The sequence below is a fragment of the Podarcis pityusensis genome (assembly GCF_964106645.2).
Source record: "Podarcis pityusensis genome assembly, chromosome: 8".
NCBI lineage: Eukaryota > Metazoa > Chordata > Lepidosauria > Squamata > Lacertidae > Podarcis > Podarcis pityusensis.
This window is the reverse complement of record NC_138033.1, coordinates 54,325,036-54,337,636: the sequence shown is the minus strand read 5'-3', so window position 1 is coordinate 54,337,636 and position 12,601 is coordinate 54,325,036. Positions and strand designations below refer to the sequence as shown.

General features: G+C 43.1%; 1 protein-coding gene across 2 annotated transcripts in view; it reads right to left on the bottom strand.

Moving 5' to 3' along the window:
* Positions 1–12,601, bottom strand: part of CDH13 (cadherin 13) — a 680,788-nt gene that overhangs the window by 597,706 nt on the left and 70,481 nt on the right. Inside the window, exon 1 of one of the 2 annotated variants that reach the window (XM_081016581.1) lies at positions 6,911–7,101. The exons of the other annotated variant lie outside the window; for it this stretch is intronic. Coding sequence (XP_080872707.1) covers positions 6,911–6,955 — 45 coding nt within the window. The 5' untranslated portion in view covers positions 6,956–7,101. Of the gene's footprint in view, positions 1–6,910; positions 7,102–12,601 lie in introns of those variants that run through there. 2 annotated transcript variants of the gene reach the window in all.

Sequence of the window (12,601 nt, the reverse complement as noted above, 5' to 3'; positions counted from 1 at the left end):
ATTAATTGGTACCTAGGTACCTCAAGCCATGTTTCATCATGTCAGCAAAGACCATTGACAACAATATCAGGAATGTAAAATATATGTCATCACCAGCAATCTCCCTACCTTTGTATGTGCTAGCAACACATGCTCAGAATGTACTTTCAAAATCTGATCTATGTTTTCATAGTGCAGACCATGATCACAACCACACCCTGCATGTGTGTTACCATCTGCAATGATAGGCCTAACTGTCCATCATGCTCCCCATGAAAGCACACGGAAGTACGTTAAAGTTTAAGCACTGTACTGCACATATAAATTATTTTTGTGGCATCCTATGCACAACTGACTTAACAGTGTATCATCTTGTGTAACCATTTGACTTTTCTTTCCTCCAGATCCAGAAACAGCATTTCAAACCTGCTGCCTGTTCAAGATGCTTCTCCATAATAGCAAAGGACAATGTTTATTTTTTGCTTTCACATCGGAAATGGAAAGCAACAACTACGTACAGAGTCCATAGTTAGAAAGGTCATTTGCCAAGGTTCTTGTTTTCATTCCTTGGGGGGGGGGGGACAAAATTAAAGGACATTTCTGTATCAATTATTCATTTTCACCCTACCACAAGAAAACCTATCTCACTGAAAACGATTAATGATCAAGTACTGCACTAGACTGGTATGAACAAGAGATCAAGTTGAGTGAGTAACTCAGAGTTCAACCCTTAAAGCTATTTTGACATGACTTCTGTATAGAATGTGATTCTCCCCCCCCCCCATCTTTCCCTCTTTTACAGCTGTGACCCATCCCTCTGTTTGAATCTTATCACTGGTTTTCATGCTGTGCAGGGAGCCCTCTTCTGGAGAAATATGAAAAAGTTGGTGGTTTCTGTGTTTTCTATAATTCACTATGTATTTAAAAAATAAGCTTTCCGAGTAGATCATGCGTATGAGACTTTTTCCTTTGCAATTACAGCTCAAGTTATTGTTTCCATTGGAGTGCAATTACAGCTCAAGTTATTGTTTCCACCTTTTTCAGCCATGGGCCGGTCCACCATCCCTCAGACCATGTGGTGGGCCCGACTGTATTTTGAAAAAAATAATGAACAAATTCCTATGCCCCACAAATAACTCAGACATGCATTTCAAATAAAAGCACACATTCTAATCATGTAAAAACACCAGGCAGGCCCCACAAATAACCCCGAGATGCATTTTAAATAAAAGGACACATTCTACTCTTGTAAAAACACACTGATTCCTGGACCAATCGTGGGCCGGATTGAGAAGGCGATTGGGCCGCATCCAGCCCCTGGACCTTAGGTTGCCTGCCACTGTCATAGAGCTCCATAAGGCACACATTAGCTAAACAATTATGCCTATTATTTCTAGCCCAACTTCATCATGTGGAAAAAAAATTGCTATAAAGCATGAAGCCAATGGCTGGATAAGGTGAACTTTTATAAAGAGTAGGACCTGGACACCCCCCTTCCAGTGTCAATTCTAAACAACCTCAACAGTCTGTATACCTTTCTCCCTCCTTTTAGAAATCAGCAGAGATGTATGTAGGACCTTTCATTCCACTCTTTCCAGGCACAGCTCCATGCTTAAAAGCTCCGTGTTCAAGTGGGATCTTTTTTTTGCCCTGCAAAAACTGCTCCTTAGCATTAAACCAGAGCAAACATCAAGTTCTCAGTGGATTGCCATTTGCTCTGATTGAGCTTTAAAGAGTGTGTTTTCATGGGGAAAGCTCTGGTGCAAATAAAAAAAGGGGTGTTGCTAAGACACAAATCTTTAAAGTGCAGACCATGCCTGGAAAGAGCAGTGGAAAGGTAAGGGTGGATAAGCCCAAAGTTCATTTGGTCTCAAATTTTAAAACAAATGCACAGACTTCACAAACTTCTACACAGAGCAGAATGTAAGTATCAATACGTTTGCACACATGCACTGCCAGTTATGTGCAATGCAGTTTGAGCACAAAAAAGAAGTATATTTCAGGGACAAAATGTATTGCAAAGAAAGTGCTTACAAACACGTGCATTTTAAATGTGAATATTTCAGCAGTTTAAAAGAATTGACAGAAAATGGGGCACAGTGAATTTAGCATTAAAGGTATGTGAAAATGAATTAGACTGGTCTGTCTATTTCTATAAATAGAGAAGTGGCCAGCCATAGCCATCTAGCCTACCACTTGATATTGGCTTTTGAATGCTCTCCATTGTGACACTTCTCTGTTCCATTGGTACTGGGAAGATGGCAGGAATTTCTGTACACTGATCACACTGCAGAAAGATGTGCAGGTTCTATGTGTATGAAAACTACACCATTTTGCATGTTTCATGAAGTCACAGAAGAGACTGGAGTGGCTCCAGCATGCACAGAACGCTGCCTGCAGTTGAGAGTCCTCCTTTGTGTTAGGGTGTGCAATCCATAGTAAATACCAATGGGACATAAGAGCTTAATGGAGTGCTACACACACACACACACACACACACACACACCCCGCTCTTTGTTATAACAGGCACCAGGCATAGCTATGGGCCCATTTATGTAACATAGGGAAATTGCTTTAGGTCAGGAGTGTCCTTCCAGATGTTGCTAGGTTACAACCCCATCATCCCTCACAATGTGGCCACGCTGGCTGAGACTGATGGGGGTTGGAGTTCCACACCCTATCCCCATTTTAGAAACTTACATGTGCTGGTTCCCACCAGTGATGATCTGGTCATGTGTTGATGTACTATGGCCAACTTGTGGGAACCAAGATGCCTCAGTGGAAATGTATGTAGGAGGAATTCTGCATCTTCCTTCTGGAAAGATGTACACATTCCAGATGTGGCCATAACTCCCTGCTCCTGACACTATTCCAAAAGCACAGAAAGGGGAATTACAGCTCAGTTCCACACACCCAGTCTGCTATTATTACTATGATATGTAAGAAGACTCTTCAACACATCTGAGCCTCAACTGTCCCCCAGAACAGCAGAGGATTGTCTCACAAAGTTCTGTTGGGAGTGCATGATCTTTGTGCCCCCCCCCCTTTAAAAAAAAATCATTTTCACCTATTAAGTAATTTATGCATGTTTAGATTGTTGATTGGCCTACAACACACTGCTCAGAAGGTGCTTTCTCTCCCTAATCACCGTGACCCAAACTTAGATCGTTAACTCAAACCTGAATTATACTCTTCCCTGGAAGGCATTACAGCAACAGATTTGCATTGCTTATAAATCAGTTGATCAAGATCAATGTTGCCCATTTCCACTTGCCGGATATCAAGGAATAATGAGTTGTAGCTGCTGCTGAGGAAGAGAAAAATATCACTGCGCCTATGAGCCTTGCCAGATGGCTGCATGCAGGTAACTTCTCCCATTTTGTACCATTTAGTTCTGCTGCTGCACGGAAGCTATCCAAGTCAAGCAATCCATCTGAGTAGCCCCTTTAACAGCAGCCTTTTCCTCATCATCTCACCAGCTGTCGCAAAGCTTCTCATCAATGCCTCTTTCTCCTAATATTTCCACCACAAAAGTGTGGTATTTCAATCAGAGAGTCATTGCTTTCCCAAAGAAGAAGAAGAGTGAATCACCTGTTCCAGTTTGCAAACCTTGCTCCTCTCCATTTCAACTCTGTCACCAGGGTGGAGCACTTTGTACATACCCAGAGTTAATCTTTTCTTCATTTGCTTTGCTCCATGTGTTTTGACATTGAGTTCTGGCACTGAAGCAGCTTCTGAGGACAAGCCCTATCAACTGATACAATCTGATCTTTAACAAAGGACATGTTGGCCCACATTCTATCATGTCTATCTTTTGTATGAGTCATGAAATACAGGTGAGAAAGAGAAGCAGACTGACTTTCACACATTCCAGCCATGCTGATAAAAGAGGACTTGTTAGAGCAGAAAACTAACATTTGAACATACCAGCATGTGACTAGAAACAGGTCAGCTCCTGCAGGATTGTTGTTTACCCGCCCCCTCCCCCCCCAAAAAAGCAGTGCTACACATGTGTGTCTTGAATGCCCTTCTGCTAAAGAGCTCAGGCTTGCATTTCCAACTCACAACATCCCTGTAAAGTCTGTTAAGCTGAGACATAGTCATTTGTCCAAGGGCATCTGAATAGCTTGACAGAGGAGCAGGTTTTTGAATAGATAGATAGATAGATAGATAGATAGATAGATAGATAGATGATAGACAGTAAGTACCTGATTCCTTGCAAGGAGGGCACAATCATTTGGATCTGAGCCACAACATTTAACTCATCATCCTATTTTCTACCAGCCTTTGCTCTTTTCCTTTTCTCCACCTGCCTCCTTCCTCTTCTCCTTTTATATTTCACCTTTTCTTTCTCCTTGACCGCAGGAAGTCTATCTCTGTGTGCCCAACTACAGAAACCTTAAAGGGAAAATCTTCCAAATCATAGTGTGCTGCTACAAACAAAGGGCAGGAGAGACAGCAAGGTGCATCGCACAAGAGGACTGCAGAGCAGATAACTCAAGCAAGTAAGCCAAGTCACACACTGGGGGAAAGGCACATCTGACACCTTATTTTGTCACCAGTAGCAACATCACAAATACCACTACCCTCTCACACTCCAAAGTGTATGCATATATTCGCTAGTTGCAACCAGTTAAACCACTGACCAGTTGTTTTGGTTTTCTCTTCACATCCTGTCCCATCCATTTTTATTACATGCACATAGTTCCCCCTCTTCCACACAGCACCTGCACATATTTCAAATGGCCTCAGCACATCCAGTTGCCATGTAAATTGCACCCACGCCACAGCTCCCTAGATTTTGTTGCTTCAAGACCACTTCAGTACATTTCAGTTAGTGAACCTCCTCTCCATGGCTTTCACATGGTCAACCATAGTTGATTCTCATTTGACAATGAAGAGCTGTAATCAGCCTTAATCAAGCTGCATTAGGAGACAAGAGCCATAACTCTTGCTGCCCTAACACCAGTGTACACAACTAGGAGCCAGATTCACACAACATTGGGACTTTGTAGTAAAGCTAACATTTTTGGTGGAGCTACTGGTAATGGGAGTTACTGCAGCATTGGTCAAGATCCCAGCTTGCTACATGCTAGAAAACTTTCAAAGAATGAGTTAATTCAATAAATGGAAGGTCTTGTCCTTAAATCACTACCCAAGCAATCACCAAGCCCAACGACACCAATTTGTAGTGCCCCCGCTCTAAGTTATGAGCACGCATGTGACACTACCCTGCTGCGGTTGAACAGAGGGAACTGTGACTTATTACTTGTTTCTGTACTCTACTAGTATCTTCACAGTTTTGTCTCTAAAATACACATGGAGGTCCCATTTTTCCAGGTTCAATAGAAAAAAAATACAGTAAGAGGAGAGAGAAATAGTTGCAACTTATATACCATAAATAGAGATGGCTGTCGAAGTGCTGAGGGGCCATATAGCTCAGTGCTGGAGAACATGTTCTGCATGCAAAGGGTTCCTAAATCCCATCCCTGGCAACTCCAGCTAAAATGGCCAGGTAGCAGTTGCTAGGACTGACTTCTGCCTGAGACCCTGGAGAGCTGCTGCTAGTCAGAGCAGACAGCAGTGGCTTGGATAGACAAACATTGTGACCTAGTAGAAGGCAGCCAGATTTATGATGTTTTAGGAACTTAAGAAGTTGCCTTACAAAGTCAAATCATAGTTAGCATTTTCTACACTGGCTAGCAGCAGCTCCCCAGGTTTCCAGGCAGGAGTCCTTCCCAGTCCTATCTGGAGGTTCAAGACCATTGAGGATTGGACCTGGGACCTTCTGCCTGCAGAGTAGATGTTCTACCAGCGAGCTACAGCTGTTCCTCTCATTTGGAAGACATCGTGCACATTAAGTTGCTCTCGCCCGAGGCATTGGTCTCCTATGCACCCTCAAGGGTTAAAAGCAAAAAAACGAGTCGAGTCTCCAAGCCAATAGGGAATTAACTTTTATCACCATGGAGTACCATCCCAGGGATCCAAGAGACAGAGACTTGTAGCTGAATGAGAGATTAAGCTCCCTAAGACAAGCGAGAGGAGAGGGGGGATGAACAAGGGGATGGAGGAGCATCACACCGAATGACAACAAAGGAGCCTTAAACATCACACGCTGCTTCCCAAAATGAAATCCGTATCATATTCACAGAGGGGAAGGCAAGGGAGGAGTGCAGAAGTTGGAGAGCAGCTAGTTCCTCGGCTATTGACTGACAGCAACAGCAGGGCTCCACAGCCTCTTGGCTTTTTAAAGGCTGGGTGTCTATGTCCTTTTTTTTTTTTTTTTTTACCTTTTTGCAAGGGGTGGGGGGTGGGATCTTTTACAGTTGAGAAGAGGGCGGGAGGTAAGGCTGCCGAGCTGCTCATTAATACTCGATTTTACAAATTCACGAAAGCGGTAGGGCAGAGAAGGAGAGGCAGGGGAAAGCCCTTATTCTTCCACATTTTTATTTTTAAAAAATCTTAATCATGTCCCCCCCCCCTTCCTCTTTTCTTTTTAACGAGTGTGGGGAGTAAGGAATGTAATGATCTTGTCCTGGCAGAAGCCATAGGAAGGAGAAGCAAAAAAAATCAAAGTTGAAGCATTGAAGGTGATAGAATATCTTGTTGCTGGCACCACGGAACCAGCAATCCGTACTCTCTTTCATGTGAAGGAAATACAATTTGCATGCACACACACGTATTATGTCGCTAATTTCCTGTCACTGGAAAGCACAGAGAGGCATTTTTCACATCGGAGAATTGCTTCACACATCCACACTTCATCGTGCGTATCTGTGTGTTTTTCAAGTCGGCATGCGATCGTTGAGAAATCAAGACACTTCCAGATAGCCAAATGCAAAACATTCCCCCCCAAAAAACCCGAGAAAGAAACACAGATACACACAAGCACATAACCCCTAAGACCAGATCAAAGCACCAAATTCCTTACCTGGGACAGGAGGAAAGCCAGGGTAAGTTGAGCCTTGTGCTGCATTTTGCTAGCCTAGAAGATACTGGAGGCTTTTTCATTCATGCACTCAACTGCACTGAGCATATTTTCACTGTGGAACAGCCTTTGAGGAGAGAGAGAGGAGAGGGAGAGGGAGAGAGACTGCCTTGAGAGCCAGCCAACTTCCCAAATAGATCAGCAGCAGCATCACCAAAGCATTGGATAAAGGCTGATGACCAGAACCAATAGCTTTACAAGGATGATTTCTTCACAAATCATCCTCATTTTTGCATAACACATATCGGGAGCGCACCCCTCGCAAGCAGACAAACACACACATACACACACACACGAGAGAGAGAGAGAGAGAGAGAGAGAGAGAGAGAGAGAGAGAGCACCCCAAGAAAGCTCTCACTTCGGTGTGTACAAGTAACAGCTTAAGAAATCACTTCTTCTTTTATGGATTTCTGGAAAGAGGTAATTCTTCCCCTCACCGTTGAAGGAAACGATTTGCACGATAGGGGAGAATAGCTCCTCAGACCCTGCGTGCCAAAAGAAAGACCTTCTTTATTAAAATGTTAATCAAGGGTGTTTTATTTTCAATAAATCAAAGGAATGACCACCACAGCCTTCAGTTACTCCCAGGCTTGAAAAGACTGACAGAACGGGGCTCTTTCAGGGGCACCAGAAATCCTGATTGCATTTGCTGTTTCCCCCTCCATCTCGCAAATCACAAGGAGGACAGATCAATTCTACTTGACGAAAAAATCCATCATGGGGCAATAGATTTTATTAACTGCTTAGGTTACAGTGGGGCTTTGGCTTTCAAACTCACTGAGCAGTCATCCAGGGGTAAAGTTCTCAAAAGTCCATGTCCTTCCAAAGCAGAAACTTTTTTCCTTGCAGGAAAAAAACCACATGCAGTGTTTAAACCTTGCACGATGGAGTGCTCACTGCACTCTGCATGCATTGCCTCCATCATGCTAACAACCACCCTGAGAGGTAGGCTCCTCTCACCACCATATTGCAGGGCAGGAATGAGGCAGAAAAAAATGCGAACTATCCAACATGCTCACTAATGAGAAGGGAGTTGCCACCACACCTTTAAGACGACTCAAGACTCAAGACTCAATTTAAAATGGGGAAAGGTTACATTTATTGAAATATAACTACAGGAATGAGGAGGATCCACATAAACAAGTAACTAGACTGAACAAATCAACTGAATCAAAATAGCTTGAGGAAGGCAGTTCCTTATAGGAGGAGAAATCCTTTCTCTTCTTGCTCCTGGACATATAATCAGGAACCACCAGTGTTCCAGTATCAAGAATTGAAATGACCTCTTCCTCCTTGTTAACAGGGGCATGGGCTGTGAATCAAACAAGCACACCATGGCCCCACGAGTTCAGTGTTCTCCCTGGCACACATGCCCAGACCACAGGGCACCTCCAATCTCCCACAAAGCAATGCAGCATAAGGCAACCAAAGAGTACACCTACCCACAATGCCTCAGGAAATTTATCCTGAGTCAATTAGGGGCTTCCCCCAAAACTCCTACTCAGACCCTTTTACAGGTGTCTAGCACAGCTCACACTCTAAAAGGGAGGAAGGGAGGATGCCATAAAGAGGAGGGAGAGTTTGGGGAGGAATTGACTGATAAATTCATCCATCTTGGCTGGGAATCGGTCTGAACCCAACAATAGACCACCACTAGCTCCTCCCAAGGGCTAAATGAACTTGGCTCTTTTTGGGTGATTGGGGGTACGGCAATTTGCTCCCACCCTAGAGTGGAAGTGGTATTGACAAGGCATTGATGATCCATGATTCAAGCATTCTTGTAAAAGTTTTAAATTTATTTTCACAAAGCCCCACCCATCCACTGAATTGTGGCCACGACAGTGAGTGAGGTTCAACCCTTTCCCCTTACCTCCCCTGCCCATTCAATATGCTATTTCATACCACAATCATAACCAAGTTTACTTTGAAGAACACTGTATTTAATCACAGGAAAGCAGGGTTAGGACTGCTGCTTTATTTGGGACTTGGGGTGGATGAATCTGTCAATTTCAGTTTCTCATTTTTCCTACCTTAATTTTAAATTTAATTCTTCACATTTCTGTAGCATTTTTTTTAAGTATCATGAAAGTTTGTTAGCATTTTAGTGTGGGTTTATTTGAATATACACATTTCTACAAGCAATTTCCCCTAATACAATGCACTTTTGTATGTTCTTTTCACAGGTGTATGCATTTTTATATGCACTTTCCCTCTAATGTATGCATTTTTGTATTAATTGCTTTTGCCTGGAAAACTGCATTATAGAAGTCAGAGAAGTGCAAATTTTGAAGGATAATCGGGCTTTAGTTTAAAATCAGCTGAATTAGGTACTTTCTCATTAAAATCCAGCCAAATCCAATTTCTCCCCCCTTCTTAGTCAGGAGTTTTTGAATCTGCCACCCTGAGGCATCTTTACTTAGAAGCAAGTTCCCAAGTTCCCATGTTGACTTGCTCCCTCATAAGCATACACAGGATCACTGCCTCTGCCACTACATTGTACCAACCACATGATGGCTGTGTCATAATCACAGGCAGGTAAGCTCCAGCAATAAATATATGCCCTTCCAATCAGATGATAGGCCCTCAAATATTTTGTAGCTTTCCTTCCAAAACCACTGGGAGCACCTGCTATGAAAAGCCCCATGAGCTGCCTTGGAGTAGTTGGGTGAAACTGTAAGGCACATCTCTCCACACTAGGGGCAAGCAACCCTTTTCAGCCTTCTCATCTGGGCAACCTATCAGGGAGACATGTGCAGGGTGGGCGGGGCCAGAGACAAAAGTGGGTGGAACAATGAATGTATTTTTATTTATTTTTTAACATTAAGCCTGTTTCTACACACAGCTGGTGAGAGTGCTGATGGACAGAGAGAGAGGCCCAAAGAGGTGCAAAGCACCATGCTCTGCCCTCAGATGTGGACTCCCATGTCCCTCCCATACAATATGCTCTCAGGAGCTTCTGGTGCAGGAGCCAAGAACCCACAGCTGCCCTGTATGGCAGTGCGATGGGCAAAATGCAGAGTCTACCTAAGCAATAAGCTAAGCATTTCTATGTCCTGGGGTGACTCCACCCACCAAGCTGGCAACTGGCTCTCTTCACCAGGAAGAGCTATAAAGGTTTCCCATTCAAGACAAGCCTTCCTTTGTTCTCTGGTTTTGACCTCACAGTCTCCAGTCAACAGCTGCCCACAGTCTGACTGACAGGTGCAGCACATCTCAGAACCCTTTCCTTTTAATATATGGGCCCACGCTCTGTCATGAGCATCATAAAAAGAAGCATTTTGTTAACAGAAGAGGCAGAGGTGCACCTGGGTGTAGTTGGCAGGAGCAGCTGATGTGCAAGACCAGAATAGCTGCAAGCGTTTGGACTTCAGGAATGTCCAGTCAGTATAACTGCAATTGATAAGTCAGTGGTGTTTGTTAATTATTTGCTCCCATTTGTGAATTACTTCCCATAAGATAATATTGAAGTGGTTTCACAGTAAAAACACTATAAAAAATAATTCCACATAAGACAAACAGTTCAAATACACTCTGAGAGAAAGGAGGTGAATCAGCCACTGAGGATTAGTTCCTGGGGTCACTCTGGAGAAGGTGCTCAGGAAGAAAACCGACGGGTTCTTCTCAATGCTCCAAAGGTAAGCATTTAGGAACACTGAAAGCAGTTCAGTGTGCTTCAGTTTCAAGAGAATGGAGTGTAAGTTCTATTAAGTGCAATGGAAATCCAAGGAAAAACACAACTTTAAGTCATTCTGAAATATGGAGTACTCCAAATCATTTGCCAATGTACATGCACAGAATATTGATTTTGCTGAAAGGCAACACATGCAGCTCTGCAGTGATCATAGTGATGCATCCCTAATAATAAATATTATTGTATAATTGTAATATTGTTGTATAATCTTAGAAGGTAGTGTATTGTTAGCAGGGCATTACTGTGAGGGGCCGTTGCTGTGATTACCATGAAGGGACCCTGATCTTCTGAATTTGCCACAACACAACTTGTCAGGAGTGGGGAACCTCAGGTCAGGGGACAAATGTCACCCTCCAGGTCTCTCTAGCTGGCCTTTGGAAAAAAAGTTGTGTTTTACAAGCAGTTTGTAAGCTGGAGAAAGTAGGGATAAGAGCACCATGGGGGCTGCCTCCAGTTTTGGATCCAACATTGCAGCCAGGAAAGATACAGAACCCATTTTGAGTGTCATGCTTTGAACCCTTCCACAGGAGGCTCAGGTTGTGTATACAGTGGTATCTCACAAGACGAATGCCTCGCAAGACGAAAAACGCGCAAGACGAAAGAGTTTTCCGTTTTTTGAGTCATTCCACAAGACAAATTTCCCTATGGGCTTGCTTCGCAAGACGAAACGTCTTGCGAGTTATTGCGAGTTTGTTTCCTTTTTCTTAAAGCCGCTAAGCCGCTAATAGCCGTGCTTCGCAAGACGAAAAAACCGCAAGACGAAGAGACTCGCGGAACGGATTAATTTCGTCTTGCAAGGCACCACTGTATAACTGTAAATAAAACATACATCAGAAAGATACCACAGTCTCCATTTGCCTCATTCCATAGGAAACACAAACCCTGGGTAATCCCTGGAATCTCAGCATGGCTGTGGAGATTGGGGGGGGGGGGGGCTATAACAATATCAAGAAAGACATGCACAATATTGTCACTTTCATTGCAACTTTGATTCCATTTGTTGCATTATAAGGTTTTGGGATAAAATCAGATAGAAGTGAACATTAGGCTATGCTGGTGAGAATATTGTCCATGCAAGCAGACCCAACAACATTCAGAAATGGAGTCCAATGGTTTCCTGAGCTATCTGATCTTGGCCTTCAGCAGTATATCTGTTACTTCAAAGCTGTTGATGATAAACGAAGCCTTCACTAAGGAGATGCCAGAGGCTGATTCTACTGACCCTTTCCAGGGACTGGAAATTGCTTCCACATGTCACTCATAGGGCAGGATACCTCAAGGAAACTTAATTTAATGACACAACACTTTATCCTCAGAGGCTCTTCTGATTAATTATGCTTTCCACAGCAATCAGATTTCCCAAATACCTAGAAATTGTGAATTACGTGTGGAGCAAATTAAGTAATTTGCCTCTCATTTCAGGGTTTTCTAATTCCATAAAATTCCTGGGGACTTTAACAGGGGGGAAAAACAATTTAATAAAAATATACATCAAAAGAGAAAGAGAAGAGTTGCCATAGCCAATTTTCATGACTGTAAGGAGTTTGGGAAATTAATAGGCATAATATCAGGGGAAATAATAAACTTTGAAAGAGAAAATGGTTACCAAAAAGATTGTTTTTTCCTCATAAAGGACTTATTATGCATGCCACCAAGATCATGTTTAGGATTGCAATCACTGCCAATTGCCTCAAGTTACACTTTGAGGCAAATCTGGAAACTGTGCCCAGGTGGAAAATCCAGAAAAGGGGAAATAGGAGGCAAACTTATACTGAATAGCTTCCATTTAGCTCAGTACTGTCTATATTTACCAGCAAAGGCTCCACAGGATTTCAGACATGGAACATTCCCAACAGTGTTTGAAACTCCAATTGTTCTAGGCACATTTTGCAACAGGGAATTTCATTAGTGCGAGCAGTTTCTGAGCTTTGGGCTCAGTTCTG